Source organism: Cannabis sativa, chromosome 9 (assembly GCF_029168945.1).
Source record: "Cannabis sativa cultivar Pink pepper isolate KNU-18-1 chromosome 9, ASM2916894v1, whole genome shotgun sequence".
Lineage (NCBI taxonomy): Eukaryota > Viridiplantae > Streptophyta > Magnoliopsida > Rosales > Cannabaceae > Cannabis > Cannabis sativa.
In genome coordinates, this window is record NC_083609.1 from 4,083,629 (window position 1) to 4,108,207 (window position 24,579).

Below are 24,579 nucleotides of genomic sequence, written 5' to 3' on the forward strand. Positions count from 1 at the left end.
TTTTAATGGGTATTAGCGGCGGAGCAATAGCGGCGGGACCCCGCCGCTATTGCCCTTTGTCGGCCTCGAAACACGAAATCGACAAAGGGCACAATGGCGGGGTCCCGCCGCTATTGCTCCGCCGCTATTAATATTATTAGCGGCGGACCATGTTTTTGGCCGCTAATACTAGTAATAGCGGCCAAGCAATAGCGGCGGACCAATAGCGGCCGAGGTCCGCCGCTATTACCCTTTAGCGGCCACAATTGAGACTAATAGCGGCGGAGAGGTCCGCCGCTATTAGTGTTAAATGTTGTAGTGGCTGATCATGTCAGCCCAAATACATTAAGGGTGTCTCGAGAGGTATATGACACTTTAAAAGCTATTTTTTTAAATTATATGAGACTCAATACTTAATTACACTAATAATAGTATAACACCAAAAAAAGTATTACACATCAGTAGTGTCTTTTAGCAATTCTCATTTACACATCATATATAAGAAACATTAATATTATAATGTATAGATTTCTTGGGAGTGCACAGTAAAACCACTCAAACAAATCTTTATTATTTGATAGACAAGTTTGGTACTTATTGGATTGGAGTTGTAATTAATTTGGGTGGAGGCTTTATATGAAGCTTGTAATTAATTGGATGGTACGTATATATAGTTGAGTTATAATTGTTTTGTGATTAATAAAATTATAGAGTTTAAAAAAAAAAGTTTGTACTGGAGTTGAAAAAATAGAATTAATAATGGTGAATATTTGAATTAATAAATTATATTGTAAATTGATAATTAAAAAGAAAACTAACACTACAAAAAAATTCATTTTAGTGATAACTTTTTAATTATAATAAAAAAAAATTGTGACTAAATATTACTTTTAGTAATAACAAGAAAATTACTTGTGATTAAACATGGTATTTAGATATAAGTTGTCATTAATTTAGTTTTAGTCACAATAAGTATTGTGACTAAAAATACATTTAGTTACAATAAATATTATAATTTTTGTGACTATTATTTTTAATCACAAACTTTCTAATCACAACGTATGAATGCTAATTTATAATTAGTCACAACCTAAAAATGCTAATTTATAATTAAAACTAAATTTTTTTGTATCGCAACTTGTCCCATTAAAAATGCTAATCCTCATACTAAATAAATACATTATAATTATTGTAAATACACATATGTAAAGAGGTCAATCTTCCCACGTGGGCTCATTCAATATTCATGCATGCATTTTTGTGGTTTTGTGGCTATTTTGTTGTTATTCATTTTGTCTGTCTCTCTCTATATATATATTATATGGTCCAAATGAAAGAAAGTACGTAAGAAGAAGCCTTTGTTTAATTACATACAAAAGAATAATAGTGAGTAGTATTAATTGGAAGCTGCAGTTTGTTGATCAATCCAGTGAAGGGCCGGGGAGATGAGAATATTTGAATGTGATGTGTTGTTTGGTGTGTTTGAACTTTGAAGTAGACATTATTAATATATATATAAGTACTGAAAGAAGAAGGTAAAACCTTTCAAATTTGACCCTTTCTCACCACGTACTCATTATTGTATCATGCATCAACTTTGTGTGAGTGAGCACTTAAATTGGTATAATTGTGGTGAAATTACCAAAATTAAAGGACGTTATTGGCTCATCATCATCATCATCATCAATACTAGCTAGTTTGGAATTGGAACACCTCATCTCCATCTCTAATGGGTTCATCACTTAATTTCATACTCATGATATCATCTTATTCTCCTTCACCTTCATCTGATAACAGTCGCCGGAAAGTAAGGACCGGTGGATGCATGGCCGGGTTGGTGAACCTCTAGCTAGCTACTCGATCTCCCAGTTTGATATCATGGAATTAGGCGCCATTAAATTAATTAATTAATTGTGATTTAATCGATACAAATAATATATAGGAAGGACGTGGTTTTTATTTTGAAAGTGAAAATGAAATTAATGATAATGCATGAGAATATTTAATTATAGCTTCTCACTCACGTAAGTACTTCTTCGATAATTTAAAGTTGCATGGTTGACTCGGTCCTATATATTATTTCTATTACTAATTTCTTTAATCTGAAATAAAGATATAGTATTTTGAAATTCAAGAAAGTGTAATATCAAGAAAGTATAATATCTTTATATGTATAATATAATATCAATCAAGATTTGACTATTTGTACGTACGTATTGTTGGAGATAAACGACGTAGTTTAGTTCTATATAATAAGTAATTCTAATAGAAATAGGAGATAGCTAGAAGAATCCCAAACATAAATATTTCCTATATCAGCTGGAAAATTAAGAATTTCGAATGGTCCCACCCGCCCTAATCCCTATATATATATAAACCCCTATTCACTATTCCTATTAATTATTATCAACTTAAACTTTAATTAGCTCTGATCATTGTTGTAAACCCCAAAACCCATTCACTCACACTCAACTCACTCACTCACTCACTCACTCAACCCCAATACCACCTTCAAAACAATAATCCAATCAAACCCTATATATAAATAACATGCCTGTCGTACGAAGAGGACGTACTCATCTCAATCTCCACCTTCCCTCAACGAAACTCTCCCATGTTCGGCCACCTCGCATCTCTCTCCCACTACCTCCCACTTCCAGTACTGCTGCCCCCACCCAATTCAACTGGTCATCTTCCTCCGCGCCTATCTCAGCCGCCGATCTCGACAAGATTCAAGTTCTCGGAAGCGGCAATGGCGGAACAGTCTACAAAGTCCGCCACAAGGAAACCTCAGAAATCTACGCTTTGAAAATATTCCACGACAATTCCGATTCAAATTTCCGCCGCCAGCTCAACAGCGAGATGGAGATCCTCCGCCATACGGACTCACCTCACGTGGTCAAATGCCACAGCATCTTCCAAAATCCATCGGGAGAGTTTGGTATAGTCATGGAGTATATGGATTCAGGTTCCTTAGAGAATGTTCTCAAATCCGAAGGAGCTTTCTCTGAATCTAAAGTTGCTGACATAGCAAAGAAAGTCCTCAACGGTCTTCACTACCTTCACTCCCACAAAATTATTCATCGTGATATCAAACCAGCCAATCTCTTAGTGAATTCCAAAATGGAAGTTAAGATCGCCAATTTCGGGGTAAGCAAAATCCTCGGCCCTACTTTGGATACTTGCAATTCCTACATTGGAACGTGCGCTTACATGAGTCCGGAGAGGTTGGATTCGCTGACTTATGGCCAAAATTACAACGGTTACGCTGGAGATATTTGGAGTTTGGGTCTCACCCTAATGGAGCTTTATATGGGTCATTTTCCTCTATTTCCGCCAGGTCAGACACCTGATTGGCCTACTTTGATGTGCGTTGTATGTTTCAGTGAGCTGCCGAGTTTCCCAGAAGGCGTTTTGGATGAGTTTAGGAGCCTCCTTCACTGTTGTTTGCAGAAGGAATCAAGTAAAAGATGGTCTGTGTCGAAGTTGTTGTCTCACCCGTTTATCTGTAAAGATTCTACAATCGAAGAACCGTAAATCTAACCTGACCCCAATGGAGAGAATCATATTCGAAAATTCATACTGTTTTTTTTTTTAATATTGTAGTTGTAAAAATAGTTGGAGGAATTCAGATTAATGAGTACATTTTAATTGGGATCTAACATTAACGAAATTGATATTGTATAGAATATTTTTTGTTATGATTTTTTATATATATAATTTCATTTTTGTATACCCTCAAACAAAATTTCAATTATGTAAGTAGCAACTTTCATAAAATCAATTACATCTTGTATTTTTGATTATTTTTAATATTACTATTTAATACTTTTATGAGAAACGTAAAACTCCTCTTAAAAAAATTATGTCAATTTTATATGTATTAATTTTATTATTATTATTATTTTAATCTCTCGCTCTTTGATACATTTTGTGTTTTGATTATTATTATTATTATGAAATGGTTGGCAGAAGTATTAAGTTGGACAATTAAGTTGCATTTCATAATAATAATCAAGAAAGCAATTTAAAAGTATTAAGTTGCATTTCAATATTTGTTTCAACCCATATATATTATATGACATTGAACTTCAAGTTCTATAAACTTCAAGTTCAAGTTCAACAATTATGAACTTAATTCATTTCTTAGAATAAGTCATACGCGTATAATTATAAATACATAAATTTACAAATTAATTTTGTAAATCTATGATTATATGATTTTATCACATCGATAAGAAATTATACAATAAAAATCTAACAATGTCTCAAGATTACTAAAGAAATATAATTCAAATATTTTTTTTCAAAAATAATTTAATATATATTTATTTTCTAGATAAATAAATAAAATCATATACATTAAAATGAATTATATTAGCAAAATAATTATCAATAAAAATATAACTGTATCTTATAAACAAGTATAAAAGAGAAACTAAATGAAATACTACATATATATTTTTTTAAAATTAAAAATATGAAAATATACTTTCATTTTTACTATGTGCAAATATATGCGCATTCTGTTTTTTTTTTTTTTTTTTGAGCCATATAAATTAATAATGAGGAGAATCAACATTTTTTTTAATGGGACAAGTTGGTTTTCTTTTTAATTATCAATTTACTATATGTTTTATTAATTCAAATATTCACCATTATTAATTCTATTTTTTAAACTCCAACCCAATTTTTTTTTGAAACTCTATAACTGTATTAATCAAAAATAATTATAACTCAACTATACCATCCAATTAATTAATTACAAGTTTTATATAAAGCCTCCACCCAAATTAATTACAACTCCCATCCAAATTTTACTCCAACAATAAGTACCAATCTTCTCTATCAAATAATAAAGATTTGTTAGAATGATTTTACTGTGTACTCTTAATGAATGTTATACATTATAATATTAATTTTTCTTATATATGATGGTGTGTAAATAAGAATTGCTAAAAGACACTGATGTGTAAAACTTTTTTCACTGTTATACTATTATTGGTGTAATTAAGTATTGAGTCTCATATAACTTAAGAAAATAGCTTTTAGGGTGTCATACCCAGGGCCGACCCTAAAACTATATGGGCCCAAGACGAATTAAATTTTGGGGCCCTAAAAAATATATCAAAAAAATAGTGTTATGGGATTTGAACCCATGACCTTGAACATTATACCATCCACATCAACCAACTAAGTTATGAATATTTGTTGATTATAATAGACTTAAATTTTACTTAAATAAAAGCCTAATATATATATATATATATTTTTATTTTGGTCTCCCGGAAAGTGTGGGCCCTAGACACGGGCTTAGCCGCCTATGCCTAGGGCAGACCTTGGTCATACCTCTCGAGACACCCTTGATCTATTTGGGCCGACGTGATCAACTTCCTATACATGGGTTGAAGTGATCACCTTGGCATATAACACTCCCCTCACTCATGTTAGTTTTCTCACCTCTCCTACTTGTTTTCACAAATGTATGCTCATGACCGTTGGAGCGGTGACAACCGCATCAATGAGGATTTCTAGCTCTCATTTTGCCTTGGTGTTGGTCTTGAGTAACATGTTTGGTCATGTGGGTCAAAGTTGCTTGAGCATCATGTTTGGGCACAACTTCTTTTCATCTTGAACTATGTACCTCCAGTATGGAGTTTAAAACGTAAAGTGGAGACTCATGACTTCCCTAGCTATATGAGTTTTGAGCTATCTATCTCATCTCATTAGATATTCGAGTTGAGTTGTTTCTCTTACTCAAATTTGGCACCAGAATAGAGTTAGAGTCTCTTACTCAAAAACTCTTTTACGTTGGCCTAAGGTGGGGTCTTTCCCGCTTTTGCCTTTACCGACGCTCAAGCACTCGTATAAGTTCCAACGGATATAAAGCGTCAGTAAAGGTGGCATTCACGATACATTTAAGCGCTAGTAAAATTTTTAACAATGAAAATTTATATCTTTTCATAACTTTTTTTTAAAAAAATTTCGACTACAATCAAACCATCTATTAATAACTCTAAAACATTAAATTATATGATAAATAGAAAATTTATAACTCAATAAAATGAACATAGATAATAACAGATAATCTTATTATTATTTTTTTTTGTGAATCAAAAATTTTGTATTACCTCAAAATAATTAAAAGCTACAACACCTATTTAATTAAGACCTGAAATACTCCCAATTACATCAATCATATAGTTTTATTATAATCCTTTATACCAGTCACTATTGATTTGGCTCACTTTTAAAGGCCAATGACTCATAATTCTATTTTTTTGCACTTTCTTTAATCAACTGCACTTACTTCCGGTGTTAAAAACCCTTGATTCCACAAAATATCATTTCTCACAAGCCAAATTTCATAAACCATAGATGCCAACATATAGAATTTCTTTCTTTTAATGATGTGATCTAAACTAATACTATACTATACTATATTGGGTAGATTTTATTGGCTATGAATAAGATTATGATAATATCAGTTATTTTGATGGAAGTATGATAGAGAAGAACAGTACATAAGTCATCAGATACCATTGATTTAATTTTAATTGAATCTGGTCTTATATATAGTAGCGACAGACAAAACTAATCACAAAGTTTAAACAATAACAAAAAGGGTTCCTTTGTTTATGAATGTGGTAAATAATCCACTCTATACTTAACTGGTTTTATCTGCAAAACAGTTGGATATTCAGTTAATTTCAGTTAAGATCTTTCCTATTTAGGAAGTCGGTTAGTTGGTTAATAACTAACTTGTCTTAAGTTGTTAAGTGCTGGACATGTCAGCTACTATCAACTATATAAGAAGTTCTTGATTGTATTCAGAGCAAGGCAAGAAATCGAGGGAAAAACAGGGAGAGTTGTTTTGGAATGCTGCAAGAAGATCAAGTTCATGTTGACTAAGTTGCTCTGGTTTTTTGAGTGTTGTAGAGTCAATTATGACTGGGATTGTTCTTGAGTGCATTGCACTATAATTGAAGCTTGTAATTACTGGTTCATAGTGGATAAATCTCCTTGGGGGAGAGCTGGAGTAGGACTCAAACTTGAGATCCGAACCAGGATAAACCTTGTGTTTTCTCTTGTTTTTCATTGCTTATTTATCTTGCTTTAGTTTCTGGTTTGATTGATTATTTAATTGTCGATTATTTGTTAATTAATTGGTTTGAGTTTGTGTTGTTAGATTACAATAGTGGTATCAGAGCTCCAGGAAGAATTCAAGAACTTCTGAAACTCAAATCGTGTGATAATACGCAATGGGTTCATCATCAGCTAGGTTCGATTTGGAAAGATTCGATGGTACGGGTGATTTCAGTTTGTGGAAAGAAAAGATGCTGGCCATATTTACCTACCAGAAGCTAGATTCAGCATTAGATGAAGATCTTGGTGCTGATGATGTCAAGAAGAAGGACATGGATGAATCCAAGAAGAAGGAATCGAATACTGTTATGAAGCAAGCTAGATCCGCCATTGTCATGAACCTTGCAGACAATGTACTTAGGCAGGTGATTAGTGAGAAGTTAGCTCTTGGAATTTAGAGTAAACTCAATCAATTGTACATGGCTCGATCTACTGCAACCAAGATTTTCTTGAAAGGAAAGTTTTATGGGTTTAAGATGAATGCTACTGTTACATTGGATCAGAATCTTGATGAACTTAACAAGATTGTGTTGGCTCTTACTAATATGGGTGAAACTATAAAAGAAGAAGATCAAGCAGTGATCTTGCTCAATGCTTTGCCAGATCAGTTCAAAGAAATGAGAACAGTTATCATGTACAGCAGGGATACTTTAACCTTAGATGATGTAATTAGTACACTCAGATCAAGGGATGCTGAGTTGAATTGACAGAAAGCTGCTAAGCAAGAATCAAGAACTGATGATGCACTTATGGTTTGAGGCAGAATACCTAGAAGAGGCAACTCAAAATTCAGAGGTAACTCTAGGACTAATTCGAGATCAAAATCAAGACCTAGGGAAACAAGGAAGTGTCATCATTGTGGCAAAGTTGGACACTTGATTAGAAACTGTTGGGACTTAAGAGACAAAAGAAAGAAAAAGAAGGATAAAGAATATGAGGACAGCAACAATGATTCTAATGCAGTAATTGAAGATTCTGATGGAGATGTTCTTACCATTTCCCATTCTGAAACTAAGCTTGAAAGTTCAACAGATGGTGATGTCTGCACCAGTTCTTGTCTCAAGGATCAAGATTGGATCATGGACAGTGGGTGCACATATCACAGGAGTCCAAATAGGGACTGGTTCATGGATTTCAAAACCATAGATGGTGGTAGTGTTGTAATAGGGAATGATCACAAATGCAGTGTAATTGGAATTTGATCTATTGTCATTAAAAGTTTTAATGGGACTTTCAAAACTGTACACAAAGTCAGGCATATTCCAGATCTGAAAAGAAATCTTATTTCTTTGGGAACTTTAGATGATGAAGGATATGATTACAAGACAAGCAAAGGAGTAATAAAGATCACTAAAGGGTCATTGCTAATGCTTAAGGGAATTAAGAGACATGGTCTTTATTATCTTGATGGAAAGACTGTCACACCAGCACATGCTGCTGCTGTTGACAAGTGCAACTCAGAATCTAAACTATGACATGCTAGATTAGGCCACATTGGTGAACAAGGTTTAGTGGAATTATCGAAACAGGGCCTATTGCATAACTATACTCATTCTAACTTACCATTTTGTGAAATTTGTGTGCAGGGAAAGCAACAACGGATTAAGTTCTCAACTAGCAATTACAGAGCAAAATCAGTTTTAGAATACATTCATGCTGATCTGTGGGGAGCAAGCAGGGTGAAAACTCAAGGAGGTAAACAATATTTTCTATCCATTGTAGATGATTTTAGCAAGAAAGTTTGGGTGTTTTTGTTAAGACACAAGAATGATTGTCTTGAAGAATTTAAAAATTGGAAAACTCTTGTAGAAAACCAAACTAATTCTAAAATCAAAGTATTAAGAACTGACAATGGCTTAGAATTTGTTAATGACGAGTTCACTGAATTGTGTTTAAAATTTGGAATCCAAAGACATAAAACTGTAATTAAAACACCACAACAAAATGGTATAGCTGAACGAATGAATAGAACATTGCTTAATAAAGTTATATGTTTATTGCTAGAATCAAGATTAAAGAAATATTTTTGGGGAGAACCTCTATATACTGCTTGTTATCTAATTAACAGAAGTCCAAACAGAAAAATAGAGTTGAAAAATCCTGAAGAACTGTGGTCTGGTAAGCCACCATCTCTGTCACACTTGAAAATTTTTGGTTGTGCAGCATATATATGCACACAATGTACAAGACAAACTTGAGAAAATATCAATTAAATGTATATTTCTAGGCTATCCAAATGGAGTAAAAAAAGTTATAGACTCTATTCACTTGAAACCAATAAAATTGTAACTAGTAGAGATGTGATTTTTAATGAAAATGATTTTCCATTTAAAAGAAATGAGGAAGGTGTGGTTTCTGATGTTTCAGGTAAGCAAGGAATGATCAAATCAGCACTCAAATTGAGCTGGAAAGAGCTGAATCTGATATTTATGTGTTTTTCTTATTGTATGGTTGCCTTTTCTACTTTAAATGTTATACATTTGTTGAATATTCACCAGGGTCTCTTTATTAAAGGGTGGTGATGCGTTTTCTCTTGTGCACCCAATATTGATTTATTGAATTATATGCTGTTGTGTCCTTTTCTGTTATTGTTGAATATTCATTTGTGTCTCTTTGTTCAGAGGAGCTCCGAGGTCAGGGAGAGATGTATGAAATCCAAGATCCCAATTCACAAGTTTCCATTGAAGGTCAAGGAGAAAAGTATGAAAATCAAGGGTACCCCAATTTACATGGAACTCATTGGAGAGGTCCAAACTACAGATTGTGAAGGAGGAAATATTTAAAAATGGGGCTGTTGTGGAAGTCAGCAACGATGAGAAAAGGCTACGAGGGTTCATGGTTCAAGGCTAAAATAATTGAGTCTTTAGTTGATGACAACTTTTGGGTCGAATACAAAGACCTCGTAACCGAAGATGAAGTTCCCCAACCATTGAGAGAAAAAGCAAAGCGAAGACATATTAGGCCTGAGCCTCCTTTGGTTTCACCAGAATACCAATTTAAGTTTTCAGAGAAAGTGGATGCATGGTACAATGATGGCTGGTGGCACTACAAGAATTTTGGTTATTAGCAGCGGAAGAATTAGCAGCGGAGCAAATCCGCCGCTACTAATAGGACTAATACCGGTGGACTTCTGTTATTAAATGTTATTTATTTTTTTTTTTTGTATAAAAATGTATTAGCGGCGGACCCATGTACTATTAGCGGCGGGGTTCCGCCGCTAATACTAAAATAAAAAAAGTGTGGGAAATTTCCCACTCAAATATTTTCAAAATTTTTTAGCAGCGAACTTTTTTTGTTATTAGCGGCGGAAACCCGCCCCTAATAATAAGAAATCTGACAATTTTATTATTAGCGGCGGAATCCTATTATTACCAGCGGAATAGTCCGCCGCTAATAATATCGTATAAAAAAATGCTATCAGATTCATTTTCCTTCATTTTCCTTTCCTTCATATTTCTTTCTCTTCTCTCTCAAAAATTTCTTCTCTACACCCACCTTCCTCAGCCCTTCCCCGCCTCCCTCCGCCCACCCTAAACCCCTCTGCCGGAGCAACACCACCACCCTTAACGATCTACCAGTGCAAGTTTTTTTAACAGTAAGTTTTCTATTTTAACATTTATTATTTATATATATCAAAATATATTTTTAATTCTATAAATATTTTTCTATTTTTTTTTTCTAATATTGTTAAGGTCTCTACTATCTCAACAACTATTGGCCGAAACCAAAAGTGCACAACCGATGCATATTTTTTAGTAGGTCACTTTTTTCATCTCTTTTTTTTCCTTACAACTTATAATTTTTTGTTAACAAAATAGTTATATATTTAATTATTTTTAGTGTGAATGTTTAAAATATATATGGTTTGGTTAAGTGTGTATATATATATGTACGATTAAAAAATTTGAAAAAATTAGTATTTTTCTATATTAAATTTATAGTATATATGTATGCATTCGTTTATATGATTATATAGATGTAATATATAATAATAATCTCAATGCTTTATGTATTTATTATTTGATTATAATCTTGTGTTTTTTCAGATTTTTGGAATATTTTACAGCTTATTGGATCAGTATTATTCACAATTTTATTTTTGTGAAAGATATGTTTTTAACAATATAAGATTTTCTTTGGCTTGTTAAAATTATTTTATGACTATTCTATTAAGTTTAAATAATCATTTATTATATAGTCTTATTTCATTTAAGTATTTAATAATAATGGCGAGTTTATTGACTTGTTAACAGGAGTAACATTTTTATCTACCCCAATACACCCAGAGTTTTGAGATTAGTTTGGGGACCTCGATCTTCTCTGTCGACCACAACAATCACAATTAACCTTATATTTTTTTTGGAGTTATTATAAACGAGACTAGTGATTAACTTTTGTATTTTTGTTATATTAAGACATTGTAATTATTTACTTAGAGAATATTGTATTAACTAATTTGTGTAATGGCTATTATCATTCAATATTAAACTTAATTTTAATTTACGTTTATGTTAATTATTTGGCTTAAAGTTTATTATTTAATATATTTTTTTAAGCAATACTATTTTTTATTTAAAATATATTGATTAATAATTTATATTAAAAAAAAAAAAACATTAGAGGCGAATTGGCCCCCCGCTAATAATAGTATCAGTTTACAAATCTGACATTATAATTAGCGGTGGGTGTGTCAGTCCGCTGCTAATACATATTATTAACGACCGGGTATTACCGGCGGATTAATAGCGGCGGGCTCCGCCGCTATTAACTTTTACCGGCGGATTTTGCTATCATTAGCGGCGGAAGGCTCCGCCCCTAATGATAATAAATGTTGTAGTGTGGGAGGGTGAAATTTCAAAGGTTTTACCTTTCTCGAGTTATAATGTATACTTCAAACACACAAGGGAAGATATTACATTCTCATCTTCTCATATTTGCGGCCTCATCGAGACTGGATTAAAGGAAAGTGGTCTATTTCTCCTGCTTCTCATACCATTCATACTCAGGTATACATACATGTATATGTTACTTTAATTTTTTATAACTTTTCTGCGTTTATGATGATAATCATTGGTTTTGACTTTCACTACAAGAAAAATGAGCAATACTGAGGACAAATTTCGTTGGTAAAAACCCCTGTTTTCGTCAGTATTGAGCATCAATGAGGACATTTCGTTGGTAAAAAGTCGTTGGGAATACTTCGTTGGGAAAAACGATTATCAACAACGACTTTTTAAGTCGTTGGGAATAAAAATTATCAACAACAACTATGTCGTTGGGAATAATATTTTTTTTTTTTTTTACAGCTGAGTGCATCAACAACGACATTGTCGTTATTGATAATAATATCAATAACGATAATGTCGTTATTGAAGAGATTCTACGAAAAAAAATAAATAATTTGATTGAATTTATTTGTAATTAATTATTTATATATATTATTATATTAAAATTATTAATTTAAATTTAAATTTTTTTTAATTATTTAATTAATTAATATATAAAATTATTGAATTAATTAAGATATAAAATCATTTAACTAAAAGAAAATATTTAGAGTCACTAATATTACAATAAGAGTAAGTCATAAACATTATAGTACTGCATACCTAAGTATAAATTAGTGTTCATAAAATATTAACAAACATATTAGACCGATAGTTCGTAAAATTAAAAAGATATTCTAAAAGAAGTTTGTAGTAGCATCGTCCTCATCACTAGCATCTCGAGGAACATCCGACCCAGGAACATCCGGCATCTGTGGGTAGTATGGCGGCATTTGCGAGGTAGTCATCATCTGAGATGTCTGTTGCCCATGTAGTGTCGGCATCATTTGAGATGTCTGCTGCCCTTGTTGTGTCGGCATCATCTGAGAAGTCTGTTGTCCTAGATGTGTCGGCATCATTTGAGATGTCTGCTCCCATGGTTGTGTCGGCATCGTCTGCGATGTGTTCTGATATTGCTGCCCTTGTGTCGACATCTGAACATTTTGCGGCATCTGTGACATTTGTGGCATCCGAGGCTCTGACACATGAGACGTCTGAGGCGACTGCGTCATCATATTCAACAATACTTGCGAATTGTGTGGCGACTGAAACACAAACTGCAAGTATGACTGGTACATTTGACTGTGAAATTGCTCAGGACTTAACCTTCCAGGCGAAGGAACAAGAGGCTGTTGTAGCAGAGGCTGTTGTAGCAGTTGCTGAAACGAAGTAGGAGTCTGATGCGGCTGCTGAAAACCCATTGGGTTAAAACCCATTTGAGAGCGAGACGGTTGAGGACGTATGGGTTGGGTTGGAGCTGCATCATTCATCTCAACATCCATTGGTTCCCGACGTTCACGTGACATTTGTTGAGTCAACGTCTGTATTTGTTTCTGTAACTCAACAACTGTTTCCCGTAAGTCCGGTTGATCAGCAGTTGCAGGTTGTGAGCGTCGTCCTGATGATTGGCCTTTCAACTTGCGACCCACTCCTCGTTGATGGCCACGCCTCTCTCCAAGTGTTTTCCGAAGAATCTCAAGTTCTGAAACTTGTGAAGATTCAGGAGCACTATTTTGAGTTGTCAACATCTCTTCCTATAATTAATATAAATAAGTTAGAAATCAAGCAAAGTTACAATTATTTGAAAATATTTAAAATTATTATTTTATATATCTTACATATTTATTTTTGGCAGCCTCATTGATGAAGGTGTTGGTGTCTTTCTTAGTATGACATTCTTTCCAAGTCTCAATGTAACCCTTTCCTTGCTGATAAATATAACTTGTTAGAAAATTATATATAAAGTAAACTTTGTAAAATAGAAATTTAATATATTAACTTACTTTTTGACGAAGAATCTCAGCCATAGTTACCGACCCTGTTGTTGAAGAGAATTTCATCTTCTGTCGATTGATAGAGTTTTGCTTCGACCGTTGAATGAAATCAGGAGTTGTGAACAATTCACATATTAGTCGCCATTGGTCTTCATTAAGTTCATTGGGAGGGTTCTTCACTGCATTTTCAAAGTCTTCTGGGTTTTTGTAATATTCTCTGAAGTGTTGCAATCTAATATTCTTTCGTGTTTTGTACTTCTCGGTCATCTCAGCTATCGAAATAGCTACTAACTTTGGATGACTGTCCAACTGGTAATAATGCTGCATATGACAAAAATAAATTAAAATAACATGGTAATAATCACATTTATTAGTGTAGATAAATTAATAATTATTTACCCGAAGCTTAGTTAAGATGAGGTGTTCGTACTGCTCCGGGACATTTGCCCAACTTGGATGATGTCCAGGCACATGCAGTGCAACCTCTCGCCCTACCAATCGAGGAAAAGCTTTACTCTCCAAGCCTACTATTTTGTTCGAGACACTGTCAACTTCTAATGGCAACGGGCCAGTAGAGTTTTTTCTTCTCTCTTCTAACTTTACTAAAACATTCCTCCCACGGCCTTTTCTCGCGTCACCACCTATGTTGCCATCAAAAATGTATATGTGTGAATAGTTGAATTAAAAAAATTAAACACTTAGATAGAAAAATAACAAAAATACCTGAAGCCTCGCACGCAGTCGGTACCCTAGTAGGATCTAATGGGTCATCCCCGCCACCATCTCCACCATGATAGTTAGCAACATCTGCTGACATTTTATGCTAAAAATAGAATAATAAAATCATATGAGTCCTTACTTAAGAGAATACGAACAACTCATTAACTCTTAAAGACTTGGAGACCTTCCCAGTAAGCTGGATTCTTACGATTTCTCATGGTCACCCAAGTCTTATCGATTGCCATCTACCAAAAAATTTACGTTTACTACATTATAATCAAATTGTCTACTGTCAAACGAATTTGGCAATTTTGAATGTGTAGTTGAACTAAGGCTAATCTTACGTCATTTTATGAAACTTTTTTTAACTTTTATTTTAAACTATACTTACATTAAATATTATAGTATTTATCAAATTATTTGTTAATTTTTTTTATTACAAGAATTTATTAATTATAAAATTTATCACTTATTCAATTATTAATTATTTATATTCAACTAATTAAAGTTATTTATAATTATTTAATTATTTATTATTATTTTTTATAAATATACAAAAAATCTTTTAAATTCAGTTACTTAATTTTAGGATTTATTTCACTAATTTTGTTAAATAAATATTAATTGAAATAATTGTCCATTTAAAAAATAACTTGTTACTAGTTTTATAACAAACTATTAACTTATTATAAATTTTAAAATAACAAAATTTTTATTATCTCAAAATTTTACCGAAATTCTTTTATTTAAATTATTTTTATTTAATAAAATATTATATTTTTTATTAATATAATTATTTCTTAATATTTTTTATGGTAAGAATTTATTTAATGTTAAATTCATTACTTATTTAATTATTAATTATCTATTCTCAACTAATAAAAGTTATTTATTGATTCAAAAAATAAATAAAAGTTATTTATTAAATATTTAATTATTTATTATTATTTTTTAAACAAAATACAAATTTCATTTACTTAAATTACTTAATTTTAACATTAATTTTATTAATTTTTATAAATAATTATTACCTTATAATTTTTCTTTTTAAATACAACTTTAATATTTTTTATAAAAAAATTACTAATTTATTAAATTAACCTAATTTTTTTTACTATATGAAATTTTAAAAAAAATTGGACAGCATAACATTTATATTTTACACTATACCCAAAAAATTTTAAACCTGATTTATACAATCTTTACAACTTTAAAATACATTACACATTTTTAAATATTCCAAAGTTTCAAAGTAAATCAAAAATTTATTACAATACAAAAAATAACAAAAAAACAAATACAAACACACATACTATTTTCAGATTATACACATCTATATTAAAAAGAAAAAAAAAATTACAATCACTTAAAACAATACATACATTATTAAAAACACATACATATAACTCAAATACATATATATTTAAACATATATTTAAAATAAATATTATAAACATCTAAATAACAAAATTTATCTACATATTTATAAATACCTATATAAATATAAAACAATATATATACATATTACAAATGAGGGTATACCTCAAAAATCGCCGCCGGTGGCGGTGGGCTGACGGAGGTTCAGGCGCGGAGGAGAGACCCGGTGCTGGGCTGAGCTGACGCGCGACTTCAGGTGGTGGCCGGACGTAGCTTCAGGCGCCTGGGTTGAATGGGTTAGGGTTAGGGTTGAAGGTGGCTGAATAGAGAGGAAAATGGGTTAGGGTTTGGCTGAATAGAGAGGAAAATGGAATGGGTTTGGCTGAGAAATGAGGAAGGCTCGCTGCATTTTTTTTTATACAGAGCACTTCCCAACGACATAGACCAACGACATTGTCGTTGGTGAAAGACTGATCACTGCAACGTGTCAGTCTGTCACCAACGACAATGTCGTTGGGAGCTGAAATGAGAGGGAAAATTACCGCCCTTTTACAACGGCCATTTTTCAAATTATATAAAACTTTTCCCAACGACAATGTCGTTATTGAAGTATTTTCAATAACGACATTGTCGTTATTGAAGTATTTTCAATAACGACATTGTCGTTATTGATGATAAATTTTTATAAAAAAAAAATAATAATAGTTGTCCCAACGACAGGTAAGTGTCGTTATTGATAGTACCATTTTTAATGAGGACTTTTTGGCGTTGGTAATAGTGACGTTGGTATAAACATGAATGTTGTAGTGTTTGTTTAGTAATACTGAAAACATGAATGTTTGAATGCAGAAACATGAATCTTTGGCACCGATGAGTGTAGGCCAGAGATTGTAAATTGAGAAGAAGAGAGACACATCACAAATATGTTGTGGTATATTGAAGATAATATTGTTTGGTGGTGACTGAGAAGGCTTTAGAGTTGAACTCCATTTTGATCATATGTAACTAATTCTAATTCTATGAGCATATATATATGTATATTATATAGTAACTTCAGATTGATCCAGTTGTACTGTAGAGAGTACAGAACAGAGCTCAACACTTAATTTTGTTTTGTATATAAAAGTTTTGTTTGTTCTACTAGCTTTTACTTCTAAAGCTACATGGTTTGATAATCAGCCAACAGGGAATATAGAATTCATTTCATTTTTCATTTGGAAATGAATAACAAGAAAATAAGCATAAAACGAAAAAAGTGCATGCATGAACTCTTTAGAGACTCAATATCCGCCATTTTTATTTTTTTGGGTTACACAAACATTCAATATCAATGCTTTGAGTTTGAAGTTTGAATACATAATTTATAAAAGCTAAAATAATCTGAAAAACTGCTTATATATAACTATAACTGATGATCAAACATGTGAAAATGGATGAAGTTAGCCTAGTTAGGTAGTATTTCATCTTATATTTACTTAAATTCTAAGAGAAATACGTAGATATAAATATACTAGTAAAAAGCTACGTGCGAGGCATGTATTTATAATAAATTTTATGCTAGTTTTTTTCTATGTTATTTTAAAGTGATACAATTAAAAATTAAAGAAAAAATATTATTATTTATTAGGTGAGATTATTATTATGTGTATAGGAAGAATCACAAATTAATTAATCTTATAATCTTAACTTTAATCAAATAGGGTTCTAGATATATGAACAATAAATAATCACGTAAATATAAAAAATAATTATTTGAATAAAGAATTCAATATACACAGTTATATATATGAATCCCATTAATCAAAAATAATTATTCAATACATGAACAATAATTTGTCACGCTATATGTTTCCCGATAAAGAAATTCACCTCCTCATAGTCAAAAATAAATAATACATGTAATACAGATTTTTGTAATAGAGTACCTAAAAGAAACAAAACTTCACTTACCATAATTGGAAAAGGTTTAAGTGAACTAAATAATGACTAAGAAAATCTAAATTACAAAATGAAAATAACATGTCTATATGAGTATGATTTTTTTGCTATATGAGCATGATTGATCTAAGAGAAAATAGATAAACCTATAAACATATAAATATACTCAATATTAATTTTGACAAATAAACAATTCAATTATAAACAATTCTAAATATCAGCTTGACAATTTCAACACACTAATTACTCATTAAATAACCATAATGTATACATCATGATAATTTTATTTTATTTGTTATCAAATGATAGAGATTATTGAGGTTTTCAGCCATGGAAAATACACTATGATCAAAAAGTAATGCTCATTAATTGTATATTTCAAAGAAACCCAAATTTTCATGAATGTCCCTAATAAGATATAAACAATAAAGTTGTAAATTAAAAAAAAAGTAGCAAAATTTCAGTTAATATAAAAAATAGAACAAATTGAAGATTTATACAATACTGGAATTTGAACTCTTAGAGGCCATTAGCGAAGGGGCGAAACTCGTTAGATCCCCTAGTAGAACACTACCTTAATATGAATAAATTAGCATCATCAACAAAAGGAAAATTAAAGGGAAAAAACTTAATAATTACGTGACAAATAATTATTAATTGAATTAAAAAGTTAAGATTATAAGATTAATTCAGATTATTGTTCATATATTGATTAAATCACTTTAATCAAATAAGGTTTATATATTGAATTATTTTTGATTAATGGGATTAATCAATATATGAACAATAATTTGAATTAATCTTATAATCATAACTTTTCGTTAGATCCCCTAGTAGAACACTACCTTAATATGAATAAATTAGCATCATCAACAAAAGGAAAATTAAAGAGAAAAAACTTAATAATTACGTGACAAATAATTATTAATTGAATTAAAAAGTTAAGATTATAAGATTAATTCAAATTATTGTTCATATATTGATTAAATCACTTTAATCAAATAGGGTTCATATATTGAATTATTTTTGATTAATGGGATTAATCAATATATGAACAATAATTTGAATTAATCTTATAATCTTAACTTTAATCAAATAGGGTTTATTAAAGAGGCATAAATAATTAAATAGGGTTAGAAATACGGTAATTAAAGAAAATCTAGAACCCTATTTTTTTTTTTTTTGGATTTAATGGAATTTATTTTATTTTTATTTTATTATATATAAATAAAAAGTGACCCATGAATTTCTCATAAACCATTTTATTTTTAATAATAAACCATTTTATTTTTAATATAAATAAAAAGTCACCCAGGGTTTATAAAAGAGGCATAAATAATTAAATAGGGTTAGAAATACGGTAATTAAAGAAAATCTAGAACCCTATTTTTTTTTTTTTGGATTTAATGGGATTTATTTTATTTTTATTTTATTATATATAAATAAAAAGTGACCCATGAATTTCTCATAAACTATTTTATTTTTAATAATAAACCATTTTATTTTTAATATAAATAAAAAGTCACCCATAAATTTCTCATAAACCAAGAATTCTGTTATATAGACATACTTTATATAGAATAGATACGTGAATGTATATGTCATAGCCAGCGACCGAAATTGGGTTGGAGATTTTGGTATCCTTTTCCAAAATCGATGGTGGGTGGTGGCTCGCTGCAATTGGACTGCGCTAGTAGAGTTTTTGGTGGCTGGTTGGCAAAATTGGGGTCGGGAGTGTGGGGGGATAAATTGGGGTGGAGATGAAGAAGACAAGAAGAAGAGAAAAAAAAAAGAATTTTTTTTTTTAAGATTTTTTAAATAAATTATTTACCTTACAAGAAATAAGGTTTTTGCCCATGCAAATTTGCGCCGAGAAAACCAGGCATAATGCACTTGTAACCTTTTGTCGGCACATAAACGTATTGGTAATTTTGGCCAGTAATACGTGGTCGGTAAAACAGTTTTTATCGATGCATTTACCAATTGCATCGACAAAAAAGAGTTATATCGATTTTTTTTCGTCGAAAAAATGGGCTCGCTAGTGATTTTGTACACTTGTTGTTGCCTTTTGTTTTCTTCAACCTCTTTCGCTTGGCCTAGAATGCCTTTTGTAAAATCTCGGTTGACCGAGTCAAAGAAAAAAAAGGAAAGTAGTATATATATAATAATAATAAATAATAAATAAATAATAAAATGATATGATATATTTATATATATAAATTCTTTAAAACTTATCAGAACGTCTCTCTCTTTTCATCTTTCTCTCTCTTCAAGCTTCAAATAAAACCCACAAACCACCATCACCACCACACTCCGGGGACCCACCTCCGGCCACTGCCCGGCCCCACGAGCCGGAGAAATCGGAAGCCCAAGTGCCAGCGACCTCACCCCCCTAAGCGGGGCGGCTTCTCTCGCCGCCGTTAGCTTGGGATCGCAAGTCAAAGTTTGGGGTTTCAAACTTTGAATGGATTTTTCGGTCACCTCCGGCGTCCGTTTAACGAATCGTCTTCACCACTAAACTCAGCTCGTCGAGGAGAACAACCTACACTAAACCATTTTTCCCGGTTCGTTACTTTTTCTGGTGACATTTTTGTAGCTCCGCCCCTTTCCGGTGACATCGTGTACCGTTTTGACAAACGGTTGGCATGGGTGTGATCTACTCGTCGAGAGGGTCGTTTTGATATACACTACTCCTATTTTCGGCGACGTTTCTGGTAAACCAATTTTTACCGCCACCAATTGTTAATGTGCACCGCTTAGGTGAGGTTTCAGAACCCCAAATTTTAAATATAGTCATATTATATGTCGTTCGACTCGGTTTTAAATGTAGAATGCGATAATGATAATTATTTAACCATTTGGTGGTATAGGTGAGAGTAATATGTAAGATTGGACTAAACAATCGGAGCTCGGGACTTAAGAGCTTAAGATCGTCTTTTGGAAAAGTTTAACGACTCGGGAGAGGTAGGGACTCAACTTGATTATTGGACTTGATTTTTATATGTGTTGTATAACATTGGACATATTCCAATTTTTATGATTTACAAATTGTTTGAAAAATTGAAAACTTAATCTGCATATTTTTCTGGATTGTTTTGGTGCCCTGAGTGCCAAATATATTTTTGTGTGCAAATATTTATGCAGGTTATGATTTTTGGGTTTATTCAAAATACAGCTATTATGCTGCCGAATTTTTTTAGAAAATAAAAAGGAATATGTTTTTTGTTATGATTATTATTTGCCTGCTTTGGTTATAGTGATGAAAGCCATGTTGATCATGTTCGGTGCATATTGTTGTTTCACGACCTAGTCTCTGTGTCATCATAGGTAGATCAGGTGTGCACTCACCTGTAGGTGAAAGACCTAGAATCTGTACAGGGAGTGAATTAAATTTGAGCCCCGGTATTATGGTGGATATCAGATGCGACTACCCGGTTTTGGATGTCGTTTTCTATGATTGGTATTGAGAGTTAGGGGTCTAGTGGACGGTGTGATATGCATTTGACGTTTGATTTGTGATTATTTGTGGTCTCTCTACTTTGTTTATACATTTTGATACTGGTGATGAGATATTTTATCTTTACAGAGCTAACCATGCAGAAATTTTATTAAACCAAGGGTCCTTTGATATTATTTGTTTTCCTACGGGGCTTTATAAGCTCACCCCTTATCTTCTCCCATTTCAGGAACTCAGTTTGATGCTAGTGGATGAGGATGGTACCGTTGGGAAAGGAAGTTGTTATTAGTTTAGTCTTATTTTACTCTTAAATCTTCTAATGAGACTGATTTTGTATTTAAGCTGAAATGGATGGTCTGGATGACTTAAATTAGCTATGTACTAGTTAGAAATGAGAAATGATAGATGCTAGGTATTATTTTGGTATTTTATTGACTTATTAAATCTATCTATTTGGTGATTACATAACTGTTGGGATATTATTTTTCTTTTATATTGATGAGTGGTCTTGATTTTGTTACTAATATTTTCCTATTAATATAGGAATTAATCAATTACTTTTAAGTTAGTATTTTGTGATATAAATTAAAGGATCATTTATAAGCTTTATCTTTCAACAAGGGTCAAAGTGTGACCTTTGACCACCCAATTTATGGATATTACATATTTGCCACGGCCTAGGGCTCGGGTCGTGACAGAAAAATGGCATTAGAGCACCGGGTTTAATTACCTCGGAGTGTGTCACCAATTAGTTTAGATTTATTTTATATAATAATAGTAATAAGTATCTTGGTATTTATATGTATAAGGCATATTTATATTATTAGCATCCAATCCTCACTAATTGATTAGCTTTTTGGTTCTCAGACCTAAGAAAATGCCTCCAAAAGGAAGGAAGACAAGGAGAACAGTTGGAGAAGACGCCGCTCAAGCTATAATATCCAACCTCAGCTGAATTCCCTATGAACACCCTTCTCGAAGCCTTAAGAGCAGTTCCCGCTCAACAGATGGATCCTGACGCTCGACAGAGTCATCATTTTCAAATCTTTCATCGGATCCAAGTGCCTGAGTTTGAGGGTGGACAAGATCCCATGGTAGCTGAAAGGTGGTTGAGGCAGATAATGAAAAATTTCAACACAATAGGAACACCTGAGGAATATCAAGTTACTTTTGCTGTGCCCAAGTTAGAGGGTGGTGCAGTAGATTGGTGGGAGACCTTGTCCAGGACAATGGAAACTGATGGGATGACTTGGCGAGAATTTGAGGAAGTTTTCAGGGAACAATATTTTAGTCCATCTCACAGGAGGGCTCTGATTGGAGTATTTGATGGTCTAAGACAAGGGGATATATCAGTGAATGAATTTTACATGATGTTTGTAGAGCTATCCTCTTATGCATATCCTGGTGTTGTTGACCAACCCTTGGTGATTGAACAATTCATGCGTCGTTTGAGGCCTGTGATACGTGGTCCAATAACCCTTTTGACCTTTAACAACCTGACTGAGTGTGTGACAGCAGCCTTGCGAACTGAGGCTCATGTAGAAGGGAATGAGAAGAAGAACACAAGCAGAGGAAGAGGAAATGACCGAAAGATGACCAAGAAGAATCAAGGACAGTGGTCCCAAGGCCAACAATTTAGTGGGGGTAGCAATAGTAGTGGTTCATCTGGAAAGACTCAAAGTGGACCATACGGGTGTTTCAGTTGTGGTCAACAAGGTCATAAGAAGAAAGATTGCCCACAACGACAACAAAGATTTCAAACATCTCATGGAGGACCCATAGGGAGCTATGTAGAGTTTACTCCTTTTCATGGACAGCCTAGGACAAACCAGTCCCAGTCTTCATCCTATGGTTTCACACCCCAATCGGGCCAGCAGTCTTAGTATCAACATCAGTTTAGGCCACAAGGTTCAGGGTTCAACATGGGGTACTCACAAGGTTTCCAAACTCCTGCTCCTAGTGGGAGTCAAAGAGGGTACAATCAAGGTGGAGGGTCTGGTGCAAGTATAAGCTATCCTAGTCAGGGAAGGGGAAAGTCAAAAGCAAAGTTATCCGCTCAAGCCTACGCTCTTGGGGTTGATGATGTACAGGGCGGTGCTGACCAGGGAGTTGTTGATGGTATGGTTCTTATCTCACACTCTTGGGCTCATGTGTTATTTGATACTGGTGCATCACATTCCTTTATATCTTTGATGTTTGCTAGTATGTTGGGTTTGAGTTGGGAAACTTTTAGTCCTACATTGCATTTGAGTGTACCTATGGGGGGACATGGTGAGGTATCCACCATATGTAGGTCAGTTTGTATTGCGTTTGAGGGACACAAGTTGTCTGGAAACTTATTAGTGTTGCCTATGTGGCAATTTGATGTAATTCTCGGTATGGATTGATTGTCTAAATACCAAGCTATTGTGGATTGTTCACGTAAAAGAGTGACTATTTTAACCCCTAGTGGTGATTTCATTGTTTATCGAGCCAACATGAGTGCAGTGAGACAAAATCCTATCTTAAGGGCATGTTTAGATGGAAAGAGAAACTTAGAGTGCTATGGGAATCTTTTTGCGATCGATGATGAGTCTAGGAATTTAGACCAGTTCCCTTGGATATCAGTGGTTAGTGGTTTTCCAAATGTGTTTCTAGAGGATTTACCAGGGTTACCACCTGATAGGGAGATCGAGTTTTGCATTGATTTGATTCCCGAAGCTTAACCAGTTTCTATTGCGCCTTATCGCATAGCACCTGCAGAGTTGGCTGAATTGAAAAAAACAAGGGTCAAAGTGTGACCTTTGACCACCCAAGTTATGGATATTAAATATCTGCCACGGCCTAGGGCTCGGGTCGTGACACCTTTGGTTTCAAATTTTCTTAAAATCGAAGTTAAACGACCTAAATAACTGAATCTTAAAAGAATTTTTATAGTAGTGGAAGAAGACAATCAAATCGATCATCCTAATAATAAATAAAAAACGATGAATTAAAGGAAATTAAGGAACACATAAAATGCCAGGAAAGGAGCCTCTCAAGGAACTGACCCTTCTAAGACGAGACTGAAAAGGCAGTCTGATCAAAAGACACCTATGATCCAATACAAAATGTGCCATTAGTGGAGTAGGAGAGTTGACAATTAAGAGAACGATTGGCCGAA

At 32.8% G+C, this 24,579-nt stretch overlaps 3 protein-coding genes across 3 annotated transcripts; 2 read left to right on the plus strand and 1 right to left on the minus strand.

Moving 5' to 3' along the window:
* The first annotated feature begins 2,494 nt into the window (after positions 1-2,494).
* On the plus strand, positions 2,495-3,516 carry LOC115722701 (mitogen-activated protein kinase kinase 9-like). The gene has a single exon (XM_030651979.2). The coding sequence runs from the start codon at positions 2,530-2,532 to the stop codon at positions 3,514-3,516; it is 987 nt and encodes a 328-aa protein (XP_030507839.2). The 5' UTR covers positions 2,495-2,529.
* Positions 3,517-13,700: 10,184 nt separating this feature from the next.
* LOC133031106 (uncharacterized) lies at positions 13,701-14,765 on the minus strand. The gene is made up of 2 exons (XM_061104427.1): positions 13,955-14,765; positions 13,701-13,879 (listed from the first exon to the last, which is right to left on the minus strand). Exons 1-2 carry the CDS (start codon positions 14,270-14,272, stop codon positions 13,772-13,774), a joined length of 426 nt encoding a protein of 141 aa, XP_060960410.1. The 5' UTR covers positions 14,273-14,765; the 3' UTR covers positions 13,701-13,771.
* Positions 14,766-22,399: 7,634 nt separating this feature from the next.
* LOC133031052 (uncharacterized) lies at positions 22,400-23,320 on the plus strand. The gene has a single exon (XM_061104275.1). It carries the CDS (start codon positions 22,400-22,402, stop codon positions 23,318-23,320), a length of 921 nt encoding a protein of 306 aa, XP_060960258.1.
* Positions 23,321-24,579: the final 1,259 nt, after the last annotated feature.

Excerpts from the sequence above, each read along its gene's own strand:
- LOC115722701 (XM_030651979.2), top strand. The coding sequence starts at position 2,530 with ATGCCTGTCGTACGAAGAGGACGTACTCATCTCAATCTCCACCTTCCC.
- LOC133031106 (XM_061104427.1), bottom strand. The coding sequence starts at position 14,272 with ATGCAGCATTATTACCAGTTGGACAGTCATCCAAAGTTAGTAGCTATT. Across the intron at positions 13,880-13,954 it reads CTGAGATTCTTCGTCAAAAA|CAAGGAAAGGGTTACATTGA; the intron begins GTAAGTTAATAT and ends TATATTTATCAG.
- LOC133031052 (XM_061104275.1), top strand. The coding sequence starts at position 22,400 with ATGAACACCCTTCTCGAAGCCTTAAGAGCAGTTCCCGCTCAACAGATG.